Raw genomic sequence first — 23640 nt, forward strand, 5'->3', positions numbered from 1 at the left:
GTGGGTGTGAGAAGCATCTGTGCAGCGTGACTCACATGCCCTAATGAAGCCCATCAGTCCTTCTTGGGACGACACGTAGTAGCTGACTGTTTGCCAAGCTAAGATTCCTGTCACCAACCCAGAGGAGGAACCAAACTCACAGAATGAGTTAGAGAACCATGGCGGTACCATAAGCAGAGGCTGAAAAGTAATAGGCAGTTCATGCAGACTGACCCGGAGGGCGTGGGGAAGAGGAACAGAATTCAATACATGCAACATAGCATGTACATAACCTCCTCAGATCAAGCACAAGCTAAATGCCAAGGAGTTGTTCCAGTGCATCAGAGTCATGGGAAGTGTGACAAAGGACAACAGTGTGTCTGATCAAGGGAGGAGATGCCCTCCCTCATTTATTAAGAAAGCGAAATGTTGCACAGTGTAAATCAAAAGAAGGGCCCACAAGCCTCTAAGCCTCATGTTGATGCTCTGGAAATGAAATGAAAATTCCATAGACACCGTAACTAGCAACTTACAACTTCTGCATGACAAGACATTATAACCCTTTAAAATGTAGGCAATCATCACCACCATGGAGATGAGGCAGAAAGGAATTAAGAATAAATTAAACCTATTGAGGAATAAATTATGTGTTCCACTTAGTAAATTTTATTTTTTTTTATTTTTTTAAAAGATTTTTTCCCCTTTTGTTTTTAATTTATTTATTTTATTTCTGGCTGCACTGGGTGTTCGTTGCTGCACGTGGGCTTTTCTCTACTTGCGGCAAAGGGGGGCTACACTTTGTTGCGGTGGGCGGGCTTCTCACTGTGGTGTCTTCTCTTGCTGTGGAGCATGGGCTCTAGGCACGTGGGCTTCAGTAGTTGTGGCACGTGGGCTCTAGAGCACAGGCTCAGTAGTTGCGGTGCACGGGCTTAGCTGCTCCACAGCATCTGGGATCTTCCCGGACCAGGGCTCGAACCCATGTCCCCTGCATTGGCAGGCAGATTCTTAACCACTGCGCCACCAGGGAAGTCCACCACTTAGTAAATTTTTAAAAATAGTAGGTTATTTTCTTTTTTTTTTAAAAAAAGGGCCAAATCTACCTTTAAACAGAGCTAAAAATTTAATACGGTTTAGTTGAGCTAAACAAACATTGGTTGAATTCCATCTCTGATTCGGGTCCCAGGGACATCAAGATAGTTCGTTAGGATCCTGACCCTTGAACACCTCATACTGCCTAGAGGTGATGTGCTAATTAGCTTTAGATGCATACTTGGTATAAGATTCCTTGAAAAAACTACGTCTCAGCTGCTGGAAGATTCTGACATTCCCAGAATCTCTTTGGTCTATTCGCATGTATGATACACAGCACACTTGCCCAAAAACCTACCCATATCTGTGGGGACATTTAGTTCCGGTGATAAAGTTGAAAACTGAGCTATTTGAATGTTCACATATCGGCCTTGTCAGGAGATAAGTAGATTTTTCAAAGGGAAAAAGCTGAAGCACTTTAATTACCCTGGGGCTCTGGACTCGCCTAGTAAACCTGGTTTCCATTTCTAGCTCTGCAGCCGCTCCTTAGCAAGCGACCTTTAACAAGCTGCCTAATTTTTCTCTCCCTTTTATTTTCCTCAATGTAAAATGGGATCAGGTGAGGGTCGGGGCTCATAGTGAAGAGAGGAGCAGTAATAGCCGACCTGAACACTGCTAGGGGAATTAGGTGAGTATAAAATTCTTCTTAATTTTCGAAGGAAAGATGTTAGGAAAAGAGATATTAATGGTAATTATAATTAACGTCAAATTAAAAAAACTAAAGTCAAGCATTGTTAATCTAATAATAGTTTGATGAACTACTTTAAATTAAATAAATTATTTCCAAATGGGTAATATTTCCACTAACAGAAAGAATAAATTATTTTTAAAACATTTCAAAAAGCTCCTTTAAAATAAAGATAACAATCTAATGCTGCTGATACTCGGCTAAAGGCAAAACTGAAAACTCCTTAACAGTTTAAAACCAGTTTTGAAACAGTTTAAAAGCTATTTCTGTTCCCCTGCCCCACCTACAAGTATTAAAAATAACAAAAACAAAAAACAAAAACAAAAAAATGTAAGAGCTCTTACTATATGTAAGCTATAGGAAACAGTAGGAAAAGACAGTTTATATTATGAGCAATGTGGTTTAGATTTTGCTTTACTGTTATCTAGCAAGTTTGCATGGCTCATGTAAATTCTACAGCAAAGAATCTATGACGGTAGCTTCTTCCCTTTCAAAGTTTTACTCAATTCAAAACCCCTGTCGTAAAACATCATTTGAGGTAGCGAAGTGGCGGGGAGTGAGTAGTGGGACAAATTAAGGGAAGAGCATTAAAGAAATCAACAAAACAGTTTTTATGTATTTGATCCCAAACCTTATTTGCAAAGTCTGAATAGGATGAAAAGGTTTTCTCTATTCAGTAGTTTCACTTAATCCTCCGTCCAAACATTTGCCCCAATAAACATTAGATTATTTTTATGTTAGCTATAAAGCTGTCAGTCCTCAATAAACAGATACACTCCTGGTGGTTTTACCTTTGCTGTCAAAGAATTGTCAATATGCATACTAGCTCTTAAATTAAAACAAACACACAGGAAGAGAAACGTAAAATAGAATCATGCAGCAGAGTTTAACGGGAGGCTGTTGAAATCCTAAATAGTTGGTGGTGACTAGAAGTTCAATATACTGTGATATAAAGTAGTCAATGCGTTGTTAGCGCCTTGCTGTCTCCTTAATGGAATGCTGTGACCTCTCCTATTCAGGTAAGCCAGGTCTTACTTTAGTGTGTCTCAATTAAATTTTATGTCTGATGTGTCCATTTGTTGTAGGAAAAGAAACAAGTCCAATGAAAGGGACACTTTGAAGATTTTTATTTCCTATTGGGACAGTTTACTTCTGTCTGGAAAGTCCCTATGCAGTTTTCGTGCGTCTTTTCCCTGTGATTGAGAATGGTTTTGTAAGAGTGTTAAGAGATACGGAGGTATTGAAAATGCAAATCTATTTTCCAACTGGTCAAATCTCTACCTGTTGCTTTTGTAATACTTTTATCACAAAGGTTAATAGAGTCATGTGACTGAAATAAGAATTTTTGCTCATTACAGTCATTGCATTGCAGAATTAAGCTTTTAGAAGGCCAAAGCTGTGTCTCTTTTACATACTCTGTGTGCTGCCTAACAGAGGGCTGTGTATACATGGGCAGCCACTAAATACTATTTGCTTGGTGGGTTACAAGTGTTCCTCTAAGCTGGCAAAGAAACAGCATAAATATAGAAAAGATGTAGATATCTGTTCTTAGCTTGCATAATGTTCATTGCCTATATAAAAAAACTTTGTAAACTTTAGGGAATTGGCCCTCACACCAGAGAGGAATAAGGGATACTTAATAATACAATTGTCTAATATCACAAAAAAGAGTTGTTTTTAAAATTTTATTTACTTTAATTCTGTCTGAAATGAGTAGCTCTTTTTCCAAGAAAGAAAGGAAAGAAAGAAAGAAAGAAAGAAAGAAAGAAAGGAAGGAAGAAAGAAAGAAAGAAAGAAAGAAAGAAAGAAAGAAAGGAGGGAGGGAGGAAAGAAAGAAAGAAAGAAAGAAAGAAAGAAAGAAAGAAAGAAAGAAAGAAAGGAGGGAGGGAGGGAGGGAGGAAAGAAAGAAAGAAAGGAAGGAAGAAAGAAAGGAAGGAAGGAAGAAAGAAAGGAAGGAAGGAAGGAAGGAAGAGAGGAAGAAAGAAAGGGAGGAAGAAAGGAAGAAAGAAAGGGAGAGAGATAAAGAAAAGATCTTTTATATTGGAGGGTCCAAAAGAAGAGATCAAAATAGGATGCAGGACACTTAGAACTGTAACCTGGATGAACAAAGAGTTTGAGGAAAAGAGAGCTGAAGGCAAATATATCGGGAGTCTTAAGGTCCTGATGAATACTCCCTTTGTTCTGTGTACTAAGTGTATGATCTTCCCTGCCAAGGCTGAAAGAAAATGGATTTTCCCAAGGAATGTCCCATCATTGGAGAAGACACCTGCCATCAAAAGCCAACATGCTCTGAGGTGGTACAGCAAAAAGATTAAACACTTAAGACAGATGATGGGGTAGAGAGAGGAGTGAAGACAGGGATGTAGAAAAGGTAAAATGTCAGCATCCTGCAAATGAGATCCACAAACATGAAAGGAGGAAATTCAGTGTCAACTTTAAACCCACAGTTTGTATCTTATGGCCCTGAGCAATTTGGAGTTTCAGGAGAAAGAAGGGACATTCTGTTCATTATCGTGGTGTTTCTTATATGTCAAACATGCATAACAGAGCCCATGCCAAAATACATTAAGTAGTGCCCTGTTGTCCAGAAGGAACATCTGAAAAAATGTAAAGGTCATATTACAGAAAGAGTTTAGTGCCCTAGCAGATGTCACTATGCAATTTGGTGTCTCAATTTTCCATTTATTTTCTAAAATTTGTACCTAGCTAGTCAGCCAAGCAGAACAATCTATGTTTCTTTAAAAAAAATTATTTTTAAATAATGTAGAGGTAAAGATCTGGATCCAGATCACGTGGGTTCAAATTTCTTCAACCTATGAAACATTAGACAAGTTACACAAGCTTTTGGGCCTTGGCTGACTCATCGATAAAATGGGAAGAATGATAGTTCCTCCCTATAGGTTGTGAGAACTAACCGAGTTAGTGCATGCTAAGTTAGTCACTTAGCAAAGTGGCTGGCCTCTGGTAAATTTTAATTTTTTTTTGGTTGCTTAAAATGAGTTTTTAAAAAATTTTGTGACTTCCCTCATCAAAAATATATGTATAATTATTATTATTATCATTATTATTACTCCTGTACTTATTCAATCAAGTAATTGTAGTAATGAGTACCTACCACTGCACACTGGTAGGATAAAACACAGTCCCTAATATTTAAGAACTTATAAAACAGTTAACAAGTTACATGCTGACAATATAACATGTGGGTTGAAAACCCACCTACTGAATTCTTATTTTCTGTTATAGTATTTTTCAAGATTTCCATTTGTCTTTTTTTAAAAACAGATTTCAAATCTCTGGTGAAATTCTCCATCTTTTCTTTTACTTTTCTGAACATATTTATTACATCTTTAAAAGTCTCTGTCTATTAAACATAGAACTACCATATGATCCAGCAATTTCACTTCTGCATATATACCCAAAAGAATTGAAAGCAAGGATGTGGCTATGAACTTGGGTATACAAATATTTCTTCAAATCCTTGACAATAGTCAAAAGGTGAAAACAACCCAGTGTCCATCGACATATGAATGGATAAACAAAATGGGATCTGTACATACAATGGGATATTATTCAGACTTAGAAAGGAAGGAAATTCTGACACATGCTCCCGTGGTCGAATCTTAAAGACTTCATGCTAAGTGAAATAAGCCAATCACACAAAAGACAAATGTGATATGAATCAAATGTATGATTCCACTTATATGAAGTACCTAGAGTAGTCACATTCATAGACACAGAGTAGAATGGTGCTTGCCAGGGCCTGGGGGGAGGGAAAAAGGAGGAGTTACTTTTTAATGGTTACAGAGTTCAATTTGGGAAAATGAAAAAATTCTAGAGATGGATAGTGGCAATGGTTTCAACACCAATGTGAATGTACTTAATGCCACTGAACTGTACACTTAAATATGGTTAACATGGCAAATTTTATGTTATGTATATTTTACCACAGTAAAAATTAAATTTAAAAATTCCTGTCTGATAATTCCAAAATTTGAGTCACTTACTGTCTCTGTTTCTCTTGCTATTTGGTTATTTGGTCTTTTTCCCCCTAAGATCCTGTAATTTTTTTATTGAATACAGGACATTGTGCATAAAAAAAAATCAAAGAGCCTCTGGATGGTGCTATCTCCCCCCAAAGAGGAATAATTTTCTCTTAGTAAACAGATGGAGTATAGTAGATCACCTTCATCTTGCTGAGGGCTGGATTTAGGCTTTATAGGGACAATGAGTTTGTGTTTTATTCCTAAGGCTTAGCCCTTATCTGAGGAGTGGACATTCTGGGTCTCAGCTGAAAACTCAGAGTGTTTACCAGAACTCTTCCACCTGGTTGGGCTTGAACGCCAAACCTTGTCTCCCCAGCATCATGGGGCTGCTGAAATCTCTGCTCATCTCTATGCTTCTCAACTTCTGGGGTTTTTTTTGTTTTTTTTTTAACTAGGAAGATCATGGCACTTTTAATTTTATTTATTTATTTATTTATTTATTTATTTATGGCTGTGTTGGGCCTTCGTTTCTGTGCGAGGGCTTTCTCTAGTTGTGGCAAGCGGGGGCCACTCTTCATCACGGTGCACGGGCCTCTCACTATCGCGGCCTCTCTCGTTGCGGAGCACAGGCTCCAGACGCGCAGGCTCAGTAATTGTGGCTCACGGGCCCAGTTGCTCCGCGGCATGTGGGATCTTGCAGACCAGGGCTCGAACCCGTGTCCCTTGCATTGGCAGGCAGATTCTCAACCACTGCGCCACCAGGGAAGCCCCTCTGGGGTTTTGTTGTTGTTGTTGTTTTCGGGGTTTTTTTTGGTTAGTGTGTTGTTTGTTTGTTTGTTTGTTATTGCTGGGTTTCCTGGAGTTTCTTCCTGCTCACAGGCAGCTTAGGAGTTGGCAAATGCCTCAAGGGGAAATTGCTTATAGATCTTTGGGTTCACTCCTCTGCAGTTTCCCTCTTCTCTGCGATTTTTGCTTCTTAGGTCCCAGCCATTTGCCAGCCCTGAACGCCAGCCTCCAACTCATCTCTCTCCTCAACTAAGACTTGATCTCATCTTCCTCTCCCAACCTTTCCTGTAAGACTTAGCAAAGCCTTTACAGAAAAAGCCAGAGTGAATGTAGAGCTCACTGAGATGGGCTGCTTTCCCTCAGGTCTTGTAGCCCCTCACAAGTTCTGCCTGGTTTGGTGGCTCTCTATTGCCTTAAAAAAGTAGTTTGTATATTTTGTCCAATGTTTATAATTGTTCTTAGCAGGAGAGCTGCTCTGATACAAGCTACTATGGTTGTTGTAACCGAAAGTCTGTTAATATTGTCTTTTAAAATTCTAACTCTTGATTTGCCTCTCATTCTGTTTTAAACACTCTTTTGCTTTCATTTTAATTCATCTTTTTATTGACCTGAGTATTTGGTTTTTATTTGTACTGTTTTAGCTTCCTGGGCTTATTAAACCCCAGTCAGGCAGTGTCATAAGTTCAGTGGTGAAGACGGAACACATTCTAAGCAATGGGAATAAATTGTTTGTCCTTGACTTGGGTCATCAGCCCTTCCAATTTCCCTAACTAAATCCCCCAATACCACCCAGCAACACTTGTGAATGGTGAGTCCCCTGAATCTAAAACCCACATGCCAAAATCCAACTCCCTACCTTCAGCTGCCACATGGCCATTAAAAATATTCTACTGTCTTCCCAAGGCTGTTAAAAGAGGTTACTCTGGAGATAGAGACAAATTATAATCTTTAGAATCTTGGTCTTAATGATATTACCAGAGCCATAAATTTTCCTTGGTATTTGCTTTGATTTGACCATATTTATTTTCTATATTAATGTGGTCAGAAGAGCTGAGTAGAAGGAAGTAGCAATCATTCAATTAAATTCAGCAAACATAAGCTGGATGATGATTATATACAAAGAACTGTGTGATATATTTTAGAAGCCCCAAAGATGATTTCATCAGAGTTCCACACATTTAAATAATTGTGAACAGTTACAAATAATTAGGTATAATATAAGGAACTAATAATGGAACTAGCTAACAATGATTGTGTGCATATTTATAGACCTACACTTAGTGCTGGCAACATAGTAAAGTAGATATTACTATCTCCATGTTACAAATAAAGAAACTGGAGTATAATGAGATTAAGTAATCTGCCTGAGGTCCCAAAACTTATATATAGGATTCGAATCCAGGTTTCTCTGACTCTGAAGGGAAATGTTACGGTAGAAGAAAAGTGCCATAAGAGAACAGATGGAGAAAACTGTTTCCATTTTGGATGATGAGAAAAAGCATCAAAGAGAAAGTAGCATATGAGCTGGGCATTTATGGATGACCAGAATATCCATAGCTGGACAAAAGGTGAAATGCCATTCTGGCTGATAAATGTGCATGAGAAAAACACAGAAAATTGTTTCAGCAGTTATAATTGGTCCACAGGGCTTGAACATAAGATGCATGTGATGACACCAGGTAAGATAAAGTGTGAAAGGAGGGCCCCAAATAAAAATCATATCAAGTGTTTCGGATTTGCTTTTGTGTATTGTGTTAACTTTTTCTGTGTAACAAATTTCCCCAGAACTTCGTGGTAAAATTTATTATCACACACTTCCTGGGCATAGTTTAGCATGTGCCTCTGACTCAAGGTCTCTTAAGGGGTTGCAGACACACTGTCAGCTGGGCTAGAGGTCTTATCTGAAGACTTCACTGGTGAAAGATTCATTTCCAAGCTCACTCATGTTCTTGGTAGGATTCCGTTCCTTCCAGGTTGTTGTTGAACTGAGGGCCTCAGTTCCTCACTGGCTATTGGCCAGAGATACCTTTAATTCCTTGACACATGGGCTCCTCCATAGGGCAGTGACCTCAAGGCAATAGAAAAGCAAGAAACCAAAAGAGCAGGAAGAATAAGAAAGGGCTACCACGATGAAAGCCAGTTTTTTTATATGCTAGTCTCAAAGGTGACATCTCATCACTTCTGCCATATTCACTTCATTGAAAGAGAGTCAATAAGCCTAGTCCATGCTCAAAAGGAGGGTATTATACAAGGACATAAATACAAGGAGGCAGGGTCATTGGGGCCATCTTAGTGATGGCCTACCACATGGATCAATGGGAAATCATCAAAGATTTCTGAATGTGCAAATGACATAACTTGGCTATCACCAGTCATCCATGCTCAAAACTAGGAAGTCATTCAAAATTTCTCCTTCTCATTCAACACCCATATCCCTTGTCACATCACTCCAAGGAGTTTAATGGTCAGCATTTTTTCTTTCTAATGGTACATAAAATAATAGCACATCTAACAATCATTAGTGTCTCAGATTCTATGGAAGAGGATAGGGGCCCCATGGTGGCTTCTGAGAGAGCAGTTTGTAAACATGGGTGTAGACAGAAGCCAGATCATGAGGATTAAGGAGTGAACAAGTGGTTAAGAAACATTCTGTAATCTAACACATATTCTATTCTACACATGAAGCCAGATTTTTAGTAACTGATATGTCTTATTGCTTAGTGGATTACATTGCAATACACTTTTAATTTAGGTTCCTTTATAAATAGTGCCAACTTCTGGGAATTTTATTTGAATTTTGAAATTCATGTTGACCTGTTCACTGAAAACTTAAAGGATACAAAATGGTAATGACAGCAGAGCATGGCCTTTTCTCTTATTGTGGTTCTTGATTCTTCTAATTTAGGAAAAGCTTTATGTAAGGAAATCAAAGAACTCATTCACTTAACACAAACTTACAAACTCTCTTTAACAGTTTCCAAAACTCATCCCACACTTTATCTCATTTTTTGTTACTACTGAGACTGTGTCTACATTAGAATTCCTGGTACCTCCGGCTTTGTTTTCCCATGAGTTCTCTGTGGCCAGAGAAGGAGAATTATGAACATAGTGTTTATCAGCAGGAGAACTAGGCCACTGCATATGGCTGTCATCTGCTCTAGGCTTTGGTGACCGCATATTTCAACATATATTGCAATCATATGATAATTTCCACCCCATCTGACAAGTCATCCAAGGAACTTTGGTTACATGCCTTATCTCATGTTTCATGAGGTTTTCCTGGTTATTATCCAGTATTCAAGTTGAGTTAGGCAAAGGCATCAACAGGTCAAATAACTGAGTTAGTTCATGCAGTGAGCCTTAACCTTAAACTGCATCCTGTAACTTCCTTTTGGAGAGGGCTCTGTCCTAAGGATCAAGAGCCTCTACCTTGGTTTCATGAGATGATGGTGTCACACTTTAGAATATTTTTTTTTCTAATTTCATTTGCCTAAGATGCCATTAAAAAAATTAAACCTTTGTATTTGCGTGCTGATCTTAGGATCCAATCTCTTTTTTTTTTTTAATTTTTTTTTAAAATTTATTTATTTATTTATGGCTGTGTTGGGTCTTCGTTTCTGTGTGACGGCTTTCTCTAGTTGTGGCAAGCGGGGGCCACTCTTCATCGCGGTGCGCGGGCCTCTCACTATCGCGGCCTCTCTTGTTGCAGAGCACAGGCTCCAGACGTGCAGGCTCAGTAGTTGTGGCTCACGGGCCCAGTTGCTCCTCGGCATGTGGGATCTTCCCAGACCAGGGCTCGAACCCGTGTCCCCTGCATTGGCAGGCAGACTCTCAACCACTGTGCCACCAGGGAAGCCCGGATCCAATCTCTTATTCTGGGAATCTCAATAGATTACTTTCTGCTGAAATTTTCTGATTTGTAGAATGTAACCAACCATATCATCTCTTCTCTACCTCTCCCAGATGCTATTCAGCCAAGTGAGATGAGATCTGTGGCAATGCTTTGAACCCCCAATGGGAACGGTGTAAATCTGAGATGTCGCTTCTATTATTACCAATACTACTATTAAGTTATTGACAGAATGGGGAGCATGATATAGGATGCAGAAGACCCTGGATGAATGCCTGCCCCAACAAACACCAGCTATGAGGTGCTGGGCAAGGCCTTTAACATCTCTTATCAGTTTCCTGACCAGAAAACTAAAGATCATACTCCCCACCTTTCTACCTGCCAGGGTTCTTGTGAGTATCAAGTGAAGTAAGATATGTGGACACATTTCACAAAAGGGCCAAAATCGCAAACATTGATTGGAATATAATCACTATTATAAAAACAGCATCTGAACCTTCTCCTTTCTTCCAGTTTCAAACCACTTGAAAGAGCTGGAGGAGAGGTAAAGCTAGAGTCATGAGACTAGACAAAAAATTCACGGGCTGCTGATGAGAGCATTGTAACTGGGTAACTAAACAGATTCCTAAGCAGGAACTGAGTAGAAGCTTATCATAATTCACACTCATGGATGCTCCAATGGCACTTGACTCATGGGATTTACAGAGAAAACGTAGCAATCTAAACCATAAGCAATTAAATTTAGTTTAAATGCATGTATGTGTGCATATGTATGTATGTATCTTGCCAATGCTTTCAACTTCTTAACAGTGTTCTAGAATAATAAAAATCCATGTGACCTTTTTCTTTCTGAGGAAAATAAAACGAGATCAAATATGCATATGGCCAGGAATAGAAGACTTCCTACCAAAAAAGATAGTATATTGGAAGATGTAATTCTACAAAGTCAGAGACACTAGCTGAAATCAATGATGAAGATAAAATATTAACTCCTTTAACCTTGTCTATGTCAAATCATCTCTAAGTTATTTTCTACAATAAGAGAATCAGACAAAGGTAGAAGAGTTTCTGGAGATTTTCTTTCTCATTCTCATCTGAAAATGTTCAGTTCAACAACCTAGAAAAAGGATTCTGGTTTTTGTAAACACATTTTTCCTCCCAAGATGACTACGCATCCAGCCCATCAGAAATCCAGAATAAGTTAAAATAAAGGCCTGGAAATATTTTCAAATGGACATCTCCCACTGAGATGTGAAATCCCCTCGCCCCCCATTAGCAGTCTATAAAAACATGAAGAATATCTGCTCAGGCTCTGAATCGAGACACCAACCTTCCCAAAAGACAACTACTTCCACCCAAACAACTGGTCCTCCCTTCCTTCTTGTCAGCACTGCTCGCTGAGAGAGGCCGTGTTTGGTCTCTTAATCAGACCTTGCTGACGGGCTGACATCACTGCAAACGTTTTCACTTACTCTCTGGCAACACTTAAATCCTTGCCAAAGGCCAGTCAGTGAAGTCAGAAAGCACTGTTAGTGCGAGGCTGGGGGAGTGGGAGTGTGACTGTCAGCTAGCAATCTGTGGTGATGACAGGAGGCAAATCTAGGAGCTGAAACCATTTTAAAGGTCACTCTGTGGGCAGAACCGAAGACCTCTAATTTAGAAAAGGAAACAGAACTCTGGGACATGGAAGCACCAGGACACTGCGATTTGAGCACTCTGAAAATTCATTATCCACTCCCTGATTGTAAAGACTACTTTACAACCCAATACAGCTTAAACCAACAACTATTTGCTTTAGCAGCAGCGTGAAATAATTTGGTAAAATAGAAATGCTAAATAATGTACTAGTGGGTTCAACTGCCTATTTTTTAAATTTATTTTTTATTGAGGTAATATTGACGTTAATGATAATTATGTAAGTGTCCTGGGTACAACATTATATTTCACTTCTGTATACACGATAGCATGCCCACCACCAAAAATTTAGTTCCCATCCGTCACCATACAGTTGATCCCCTCTACCCATTTCATCTTCCCCCCATCCCTTCTCTTCTGGTAACCACTATTCTGTTGTCTGTGTCTACATGTTTGTTTTTGTTTGGATTGGTTTGTTCATTTATTTTCTTTGTTTGTTTTTAATAGCTACTTTATTTATTTATTTATTTATTTATTTATTTATTTATTTTTGGCTGTGTTGGGTCTTCGTTTCGTGCGAGGGCTTTCTCTAGTTACGGCAAGTGGGCGCCACTCTTCATCGCGGTGCGTGCGCCTTTCACTATCGCGGCCCCTCCCGTTGCGGGGCACAGGCTCCAGACGCACAGGCTCAGTAGTTGTGGCTCACGGGCCCAGTTGCTCCTCGGCATGTGGGATCTTCCCAGACCAGGGCTCGAACCCGTGTCCCCTGCATTAGCAGGCAGACTCTCAACCACTGCGCCACCAGAGAAGCGCTGTTTTTTATATTCCACATATGAGTGAGATCATACAGTATTTGTCTTTCTCTGTCTGACTTACTTCACTTAGCGTAATACCTTCAAGGTCCATCTGTGTTGTTGCAAATGGCAATAATTCATCTTTTTAAATGACTGAGTAGTATCCCATTGAATATATATATATATATTTATATATATATATATATATATATATATCATATCTTCTTTATTTTAAAAAAATGTTCTTCTTTAGTATTTTTTTTCTCCTTACCCTTCATTTTTAAAAAATTTTCAACCTTGAATTGCTAAATAGAGTTTAAAATTCTTAGCATAGCCTTCCGTGAAAAGCTATTACATATACTTTAGGACTAAAATTTTAAGAGTATCATATACTAAAGTATTGATAAATGATTTTTAAAAGGAACACAGATCATCAGAGAATAGTAATAGTAGGCCCATGCCTGGATTGAGGTCATCTCTTTTCTGTCTTTCTAAAACTGGAGAAAGCTTGGGAGAAGACAATGGCTTCAGTCTATTGAACACCGTATTCTGGACCTGGGTCCATCACTTATAAGATTTGCCAGATGGATTTGCTATGGTTTCATTCTCCAAACTCTCACCTGCTATGTTGTGTTTTTTTTCTTGTTTTCCTTTTTTCCTAACTAAAGAGGACGTTTGTTCTGCCATCCTTAAGAAGACCAGGCGGGCCAGGGCTGAACTCCGCAGTGTGGGAGCAAGAGCAGCAGGGACTGTCTGCTTTCCTTCTCATCACCACTTAAAAACAAGGGAGCAGGGATGTAATGCACAGCATGGCGACTACAGCTAACAAGACTGTACTGTACCCTTGAAAGTTGCTAGGAGAGTAGACCTTAACGTTCTCACCGCACACAAAAGTGGTAATTACGTGAGGTGATAGGTGTGTTAACTAGCCCTACTGTGGTGATTATTTTGCAATAGATGCATGTATCACACCATCATGTTGTGCACTTTAAACTTACATAAAGTTATATGCCAATTATACCTCAATAAAGATGGAAACAAAAGAAAACAAAGCAAGGGAGCACTCCAGGGAGGTCCAGTAGGTACCAGGAAGGGCCTCTTTGGAAAAGTAAAAAGGAGAGGAGAGAAGGTACTCAAGGCACCAGGAAACTCATCAGAAAAGGCACACTGCACATCTGGCACCCACCAAAGATCAAATTCATTTGGGTAAACCAAGCTTGCAAACCCAGTCAATACCCAGTGATCTATACATAATTGATTTATACTGTGGGTTATCTGCTTAGGGCTCTGGGGTACGGTCTGTAATTATTCATCTGAGTAAAACTTCTGCATTCGTTAAGTGGCAGTGAGTCCTCCACTGGATCTGTTGTCAGATAAGAGGGACCAGCCTGAGGATCCAGGGACCGGTGATGCCAAGAATCACCTGCTCCACTCCAGCTTGGCAATACTGGGTAGATGAGTGGGTTTCTGTTGGATGAGAAGTCGGGTCGAAAGGAGAGAGAAAAAGTAGCAGCAACTACTGGGCCTTGTGAAGTTGGAACTTGATTTAGGCGGTGAGGCTGCTGATTGCTCAAATAACAATTCCTGGTAGTGGGAAGAGTTATCTCCTCCACTGTCTCTTCAAATCCAATGCTTGCCCTCACTTCCATGTGAGAGTGAGAGACAGTTTCCAGACACTGCTTTACTTAGGGGGGTTTTCTATAAGAGCAGGTCTTTCTATTTACAGAGGTTGCTTTAAAATCACCTGGCCCTGTTAGACTAGGTAAACCACTTTTTAAAAGGCAGACCCACCTAGACACCAAATTAAGCTAAAAATCTTGGAGTGAGTCCACCTGTAAAAAGAAAAATGTTCAAATCTTACCAAGTTGTTGATTTTTGAGTCGTAGACGCCCGCTTCATTTGTCTGTGTCACAAGCCACTCATTCCCCTTCTTAATGAAAACAAGAGGGAGTGATTATACCTCCTGGGGCTGTGCCATTTATGCCGTCTGAAAGGCACTTAAACGAGTGGCACATTATCTCACACATCTGGAGTTTACCAAATTAGCCAATTATGCTGGAGCTCATAAAACGAGGCCTTAAATGTCATTTAACTAGAAAATATTATAATCACCAAGTGGTCTGATCGTAAGATGATACTTGGGGCAGCATCAGTGGTTACAGAAAACAAATCGTGAAACAAAACACAGTTCGAATGCCCCCCAAATGCAACCACATATTTTCTACAGTAATACTTTCTGAAGAATACCATATTTCTGAAGGCACCAGCAATCAACATGTTTCTCATTTGAAACTAAGTTTAATCTGACCTCCTGTTTCCTAGTTATTTGCCTTGGGCAAACCAATGCCCAAGAATTTTCTTCATAAGAAAACTAAGGAACAAGCAGGATGAGAGCAGACTGATGGAAAACCATGAATTCATCAGAGATATGGAGCTCTCTGCAAGAGATGGAACAATGGTTGGATTAAGAGTCTGGAGTTGTCAGAGGTTTGTGGTGCTGCCTCAGAATCGACAGGATTTGGTTGACTGACCATATACTGGTCTCGCATACTTTACTTGAAGGAAGAGATAAAAGCTGCTTTAAATTGGTATGTGATTTGAGGGTAGGAATACCAAAAGTTTTAGAACAGCTATTTAAAAATTAGAGGTTTACAGCCACTACTTCCACATTGTCTTCTTTTCATTTAATAAACAACAGAATATGGTGTTTAATGAAAGGTGATACAGTGTAATGGAAAAACCATGGTATGTCACTAATACCTGTTTGACTTTGGGGAAGCTGTTTAACTTCTCTGATCATCCGTTACCTCACACAAAATACAGACATACATAATGATGCTGAGCTGTGTTGAGACTAGTGCTGTGCTGAAATGATAAAGTCCCTAGCACAGTGCCTGGTACACTGAAGAAAGTAAATATTAGTTTCATATCTTTCTTTACCTATGTCACCAGAATATCTTAAGTTCTGTTTAACTCTTTTTTTTCCCTTCATTTCAGAAAGAATGGCCACTAGATGTTTTCAGAGAAGGAAGAGTGAGGAGGTGGGCAGTCCTGGTTTTATTTTAGCATAATTTATAATCCCCTCACCCATCTGTGAACATCTCAATCACTCTCTTTAAAGGAATGATAAGTACAAAGGAGACTAGAAGAACTCTCATGAGATACTCTGAAGCAAAAGGAAATTAGGTGTGATGCATGAACGCATGGTAAATAGAGATACCAGCTGCTATTTGCCAGGGGAGTTTACAAAATGAAGCTTACTGGTTTTGAAGGCACCTAATCAACTAGGCTAAATCTTCATGTCTTCTGGGCTCGTGATTATAGTAGATGGACCTGTTAGTGTATTTTGTCAAACCAGAGAAAGATGAAGAATCATGGTGACGATGGAGGTGCTCTCAACAGTGACAAATTCCTTCCCTGTCAGTTTTCTGCAATGACGACCTTTTTGGTAAAAGCTAAGTAAATATGACAATTCCACATAACAGAAATCCTTACTCAGAATTTGGAAGGCCTAGTTTTAAAAACTTAAGTTAATTTCACCTCTGTAAAGCTGGGTTGAAAAACTATGTCCTTAATAACAGCAAAATGTATCTATGCTTTTAAGAAGAAAAAAAATCTTAGAAGCAGTAAAGGGATTCAGACCCATATGAATGAGCTCTTGTCTCTTAGAAATGTGAATTCTGGGCTGAGAGGTGGGGAATTGCATCTCTAAGAATGGTGAAAATACCACTTCACTTTCTTACAGTGGGGAAATGGGAGCTCTGTGCAGATTCTAAGTGTATTAACAGACTTTAATGTTTTTAAACAACAGAAAAGGACTAGCTTTCAAAACCTTTAACTTGCGGAGCTGGGGGAGTTAGATAAGAAGAACCAGGAAAGATGAGCTCTCTTAATTGTTAATAGTCAAACTGACTAGCATTATCCTCCCTGCAGGCCACAGAGCAAACTGGCCTCTACACACATGAGTGAAAAACCATCTTTGAAAGCAGAGTATACTCTAAAAGCTAACTAAGAAAATCAAAAGGAACTGTTTTGCTAGGAAAAAAATTCAACACAGCATGTGTTAAAAGGTTTTTTTTTCCTTTATTCTTCCTTTTTTTTTTTAAACTTAAGGCTATGAAATGCTCTTGCTCTGTATCAAAAATAACAGGCAGCTTTTTCTTTTGTATTTTTACAAATATTTCCATCTTTAAGACTGGAGCTTTCTGGCTTTTGCTAACAACATGTCCAGATCTAAAGGCATTACAGAAAGAATGTCAATTTGCTTTAGAAGCAATTAAACATACAGTCGAGGAAAAGGCCAATTTTACTATGCAGGGACCACACATACTGTATGTTTGTTACATTACTTGATATCAAAGCAGAAACATCAAATTCTTCCTAAAACACACTTGAAATGAAGAGTCTGGCTAAGGAACTCCCACATCCAATTCAGAGATATCTGTTACAGTTTACAGAACTTGGCAATGCTGACACTATTGTTTTACTGGAAAGAGATAATTTATTGACTATATAATACACTACGGTTTCTTCAATTTTATATATATGTACTGGGTAAAATGAACATGATTTTGATCCCAATTGCCATAAATGCGGGCACATTATCAATGACACTTAGGTACCACATCACCAGAGGAATAGCAAGAATTTGCTCATTCTGTGTCACTAGATGACCTCAAAATATTTAATCAGCCTTCAGGATCATTATCATAGCTTCAGAGGGAGTGGTCTATAGCAAGAATTATCATCTTTCTTTTTCATTTTGCATCATCATGATGTTGGTGTGATGACTTTCATTCATTTGTTCAACATGCATTTACTAAGTATCTCTACTCAGTGCCAAACACAGGGATAGGGAAAACAGAGGGAAATGAGACGTGGCCCTCAGGGAAATGTATTCTTGAGGCGGGAGAGGGGAGACAGACAGAAAACAAGCTCAATAAATCAGGGTGGTGCACGCTATATAACAGATCTGTGCACGGGGAATGAGCCTGGAGAAGAAGCAAGGGCTGTCCTAGGAAGGGCTCTGTACACCTGATAAGGAATTTAGACTTTACACTGCAGGCCATATTTTTACATATTCCTGAAACACTCTAAAGATAAAATAATTAAAACAGTATGATACTGGCACAGAGATAGATAAATTAATGAAACAGAAAAGGAAATAGAGAAACAGAATAGAAAACTTAGCTGATATATATGTGGAAGTTTAATATACAAAAAAGCTAGCATTTCCAATTAGTGAGTAAGGAATGGATTTTTCGACCAGTGGTGTTTGGACAACTGAATAACCATTTGAAAATAAAATTTAATTCCTATATGCCATACTGCACATTAAAAAAAGAAATCACAGATGGATTAAAGATTCAAATGTAAATGTTTATAATCTTGGGGTTAGAGGATGTCCTTCTTTTTTAATGTGCCATCAAGGTCAGATATCACAAAGGAAAAGATAGATATAATCACAAAATCACAATCTTCAAAAATCACAAACTTCTGAAAGGTGTAAGACACTATAGTTGTAAGACAACTGACAAGTTGGGGAAAATATTTGTAATTTATGTAATAGTTAAAGGATTAGTACCTATAATATATACAAAACTCCTACAAATTAATAAAAAAATCTAACCTAAGAGAAATGGGTGAGAGACACAAATAAGCAATTCATGAAAGAAACAATACCTAATGATATAAAAGTATGCTCAACCCCAGTTACAATCAAAGGAATACTATTAAGACATTTTTATTTTTCACCTATTAGATTATAAACAGGAGATGCATGTGAGTGACAGATATAACAAATAATGATTGATAATGTCCAGTGTTTGAGAGGGTGTGCAGAAGTGAGAACTCTCAAATACTAAGGATATAAAAGTCAGTACATACTTTTTGGAAGATAATTTGGCAACATCTATGACATAAAATGTGCATATCATTTGATCTTATAAGTCCATTGCTAGCAACTTTAAAAAATAGAAATATATATATATATATATATATATATATACATACACACATAAATGTGAAAAAATAGTATGAGAATACATACTGTACTATTGTTTATAATAGTGAAAATATGGAAACAACCTAATGGGCCACCAAAGGGATTAATTTAATAAACTGCAGTATGTAGATAAATAAATTACTATGCTGTTGTTAAAAAGAATATTGGCATGGAACGACATCAATGACATATGTTTAATTAGCAAAATAGTAGCCCCAGTATAATCTGTTAAGAGAGGTAGTGAACTACAGAGGTTAGGAGCATGGGCTTTGGGGTCAAGCTCACTGGATTTGAGTCCCAGCTTCAAGGTTTACCAGATATGTGAAAATTACTAACTTTTCTGAGTCTTGGTTTCTTCATCTGTCCAACTGGAACGGATCCTAACAGAACCTACCTCAAAGAGTTATATGGAGAATTCCTAGTACATAGTAGAGGCTAAACATGTACTAGTTGTTATTATTACTGTTATCTTTTCGGTATAATTATTCTTTTCAACCAATTCTCTTATGAAAACAACTTCAAAAAGCACATCTAATGTCCTTTGGAAAATTATGCTCGATAGAGGCTTTAACTGAATCTATACATCGAAGACAATTTTAGTTTATGTAACAAAAATATTCTATTTATCTGATCATCTAATAGATAGGATGATGAACTTGACACATCAATTTTTGATAAAGATATGTTTTGACTGAATATTCATAAACCAGAATGCAAACAAGGAACACATTTGGGCGCTATATTTAAGAATCAAAATAAAGAACTATCACATTTAGATATCCCCAGTTATAAGAACTTTAAAAAGCCTCAATAGCACAAAATAAAAATTCTCCTCTAGTCATCGAACTATTATTAATAAAGGATATTATTAACATCCTTTTTGTGGTAGTTTCTATCATATACATATTTAATTTTCAACCGTATTATCAGGGAAAACACACACAAAAATAGGAAGACACCCTTTTAAATATTTTTCCCTACTAAGACTAGGAAAAGAAATCATTCAAAATGAGAAAACATGTTATGTAGTAATATATTAAAATGCCCACATCAACATAGAGACTATATATAAAGAACCATACATACCCTTCTGTGCGGAAAATCATTCGAAAGCTGTCTCCTAAGCTTTTGTAACTGTTTGGATCAGTTGCACATCTCTGAATCTGGAACCTAGAAACAAAATCAAACAAACAAAAAAAAATCCAAGTTAAGGATTTTGCCAAATGGCTTTTCTCATTTTTCAAAGTCTTAGGAGACTCAGCCTTTTCAGATTAATCTAAAATATTCTGGATTTTGCTACAGATTTTACTGATTTATTTGTCTTGTATAATCTTTACCTTATTTTTGTAGCCTTTAAAATTATGATATTTCTCTGTACTTTAATAGAACTGCAGAAAGAGTTTTTTTCATCTGTTTCTTAGCTAGGCAGATGCACCCTGAGGCATTTATGCTTTTTTTCTTTTGCGAAAAGCACACACAGATGTCATAGATTGTTTTAATGCATAATTCAGAAATCTGAAGATGCATATGAAACAAATAAGTAGCTCTATTTCTTATCTTAATTAGTGCTCTTTGATGGTAATTTAATACAAAGTTTAAAAATACAGAGCAGCTAATATGGCCTAACTTTGATCCTGATTATGAATTTGGAATTCATTCTGGCAGACAGGAGCCTGCGTTTAGAGCAAGAATTCGGGTCGTACCGTGATACAATTTATTATCAGTACTTCATGATGGAGCAGAGTTGGTCACTAGGGGTAGTTCAGGTTACCTGGACCTTCACAGAAGCACAGTGCTCTGCATGTAGTTTGCGAACAATAAAAATGTATCCCATTTTGGAAAGCCAAATTCTTTTTTTTTCCTCTTCTTTTTTGGTATGATCATGCATCTCAGAACTCTAACCTTCAAAATGTGGAAGTTCCCAGTATGAGGGTCTTATGTATTTTGTATCTTACCCTGGGGTTTGTTTCTAATGAGATCTATGGCAAGTACTGTCATTTCCCTACACCCCAGTTCTCCATTTTCGGTTTTCTTTAGGCTGCCTACTCCTTGGGTTTAACCTTCTTGTCCCAATTCTAAGTTAAGCTCCTTCTTCCTTCTGTACTTCCCTCCACAGTCTTAGCAAGCCTTTTAAAATAGAAATTCTCGGAAACACCTCTAATATTGTCTACTCTAAGATGCTTTTCTCAGATTGTTAGATTTATGACATGAACATAACTTCTAATTCTGAGAATGATTTATTTTATAGTTCTAGGCCCCAGGGAATTATGCTGAAAACTAACACATATATCACAGAGAAGTGTGAATATTTTGCTTTGATTGAAGTGATTAGGCATATGAACAGAATAAGTAGACTATAAGACTGGAAAGTGAGGCTGGATTACATTTGACTTTGTAAAGTGGAGAGTTGCTGAACGTGATTGTGCAGGAGAGTAGCCGTCCTGAGATGAAGGAGTTGATTCTTCCAGTAGAGTACTTGAAATATACAAATTCCTAATAAAATATTTATTGTCTGATTGGGTGGATTAGAATGGGAGTATGGGGGGCAGAATAATGATGAAGGCAATTATGATAGTCTGGGTGAAGATAATGGTGCCAGAATATGAATGGAGGAAACAGAAATGTAGTAAAAGAGGTGAGCTTGCTGGGTGATCACTTTTCTCTTTAAATCAATGGGTTTTTTTAATGATACATTCAACATGATCCTCTCTTGATCCTCATCAACCCAGCAAGTAATATTCCACTGCCCTAGACTTACTATTGCCAATGTTTAAAATGTCATAAATATTCATAATGTTTTTGCTTGTCAAACTTACCTCTCTATTGGCATGATCATTTTTAGGAGGTTAGTTTCTAGGCAAGAACTATATCCCTAAAATTTAAATTGCATGGAGCTTATCAGAAGATCATGAAGCTTTACAACTAACTCATTTAAACTGTTCTGGATCCAGAGGTGCATTTGGTGTGTATATAACCACTGGCCTAGAAGACTCAGTAAGCAGTTCTGTCTAGAATCGACAACATGATTTGATGGTCAGGTAGGTGGACCACCTTTGGTATTTCTGGACTACTGTATGTAGATGAGATGATCTGGGACTTGGGATACAAATGAATTAATAATGCCAAACACAAAACAGTACAATGGAATAACTACATGTAAGTTTATACAACAAATAATTTTGGAACATAGAGAGCGATTTCCAAAATACGACTTTGATTCTAATTCAAAAAAGAATCTCCATCTCCGCATTTGCATATTTGTAACCTACATTCATTGTTGAGTATGAAAAATTTCTTATGTCTAACGTTCAAGAGAATAACTTAAAATAGTTTTATATATTATAAAAACATTACATGCTTATAGATTTTTCTCATAATAACTGTAATAATTTTCATTAAGTTCATTTCCCTCTGTCAAATTCCTTTCTGGATACTTTTCTCCCAAATTACCAAGTATTTTTAAAATATTTGCCATATGAAATAAGATGCTATAGGTTTTACAAAAACCCAGGGCATTATCCCCACTCTCAAGAAACACAGTAAATAAATGAGAAAAAAATTTTTACAATAAAAGGGAAAATATCCAAAATGTCAAGTAGCAGCAGCACAAGTTGCCCAGGTGTTCATCAGAGGGAGCAATTACTGTTTTCTGCAGAGGATCAGGAAGGATCTCAGGAAGGAGAAGGGATTTAAGCTGGTCCTATAGGATTCAGAGAGGCAAAAAGAGTAAGCCAGGAGAAAGCATTTCAGGTGGCGAATTGAGAGAGGGAAAGATGTCCTTTTAATAGAAGTGAAAGAAAAGATCTCCCACCATGACAACCTCCCGTGTTTCATTCAGGATGGATGTTACAGTACCCTGCTGGTGGCATTCAGCTGCTCAGGGTGGATGGAGACCTGAGCGGGTTAGAGGAGGGTGTTTATGAGATAAAGTCAATGACCAATATAGAGCGTTTGGCCTTTTCCTCAGCGGAGCATTTCAGCTAACTCTGTGGCCATCTCACAGTCATGTGACCCGGTCCTAGAAGGAACTGTGAGTCACGAGAGGGACCAAAGCAAGTGAATCCTAATGGCAAGAAAATTGACCTTAGCTCCTCTTTTATTGATGGGGTTAGAGACATCAGCTTTGTCTATGATGTCTGCATGTTTCAGTAATACCAAGGTGGGTCCTCTGTCAGCTTACACAAAAATGAATACAGAGTACAATTACTTCTTAATTAACTAGTTATCTAACTTGGCTATTGGAAGTCTAGGCACTTCACTCATTAGTTGCAATTTCTTTCTTTTTTCAGAATCCAACAGATAATATTTCCAATCCACTATTCTCAGTTAATGAGTTCTTGACTACTTACTATGTATTAGGTACTCCACTAATTGGGGCATTATGAAGAAATAAGATATAATCCTGCCCTTTAGAAACTTATAGTTATGTGAAGGAGATGTACAAATAGATGATTACCATATGCAAGGAATAATGTTTAGGAATAGTATTTCAGAGTATCACATGTCAGCCAATGAGTTTTACTGGCACTGAATAAACACTAGTATTACTTTTACTGGAGATGATCTTATCTATGGCTGACAGAAAATAGTATCAATACTATGCAGTGACATTACAGGGAAGAGGGAAAACGGGAAGGATATATTTGGGCTAAATATCTGTGATTAAACTTTACCCTCCCACTTTAAAACAGGCAGCAAGGACAGTCAGTGGAATCTTTGAGGAGTGTTCCATTTAGAAGCTGACTGTCTGATGAGTGATGCTGTGTTCATTACAAACAGGAGCGGCAACATCAAATAGCATCACACGAGGAGAGTCCACAAGCTGTGTT

The 23640-nt window shown here is 37.9% G+C and overlaps 1 protein-coding gene across 1 annotated transcript in view; it reads right to left on the minus strand.

Annotated features, from left to right (window-relative positions):
- SLC25A21 (solute carrier family 25 member 21) overlaps nt 1-23640 on the minus strand; it is a 511228-nt gene that overhangs the window by 128213 nt on the left and 359375 nt on the right. The window contains exon 4 of the mRNA XM_059915673.1: nt 19898-19981. Coding sequence (XP_059771656.1) covers nt 19898-19981 — 84 coding nt within the window. The remainder of the gene's footprint in view (nt 1-19897; nt 19982-23640) is intronic.

This window comes from Balaenoptera ricei, chromosome 2 (genome assembly GCF_028023285.1).
Source record: "Balaenoptera ricei isolate mBalRic1 chromosome 2, mBalRic1.hap2, whole genome shotgun sequence".
Classification (NCBI taxonomy): domain Eukaryota; kingdom Metazoa; phylum Chordata; class Mammalia; order Artiodactyla; family Balaenopteridae; genus Balaenoptera; species Balaenoptera ricei.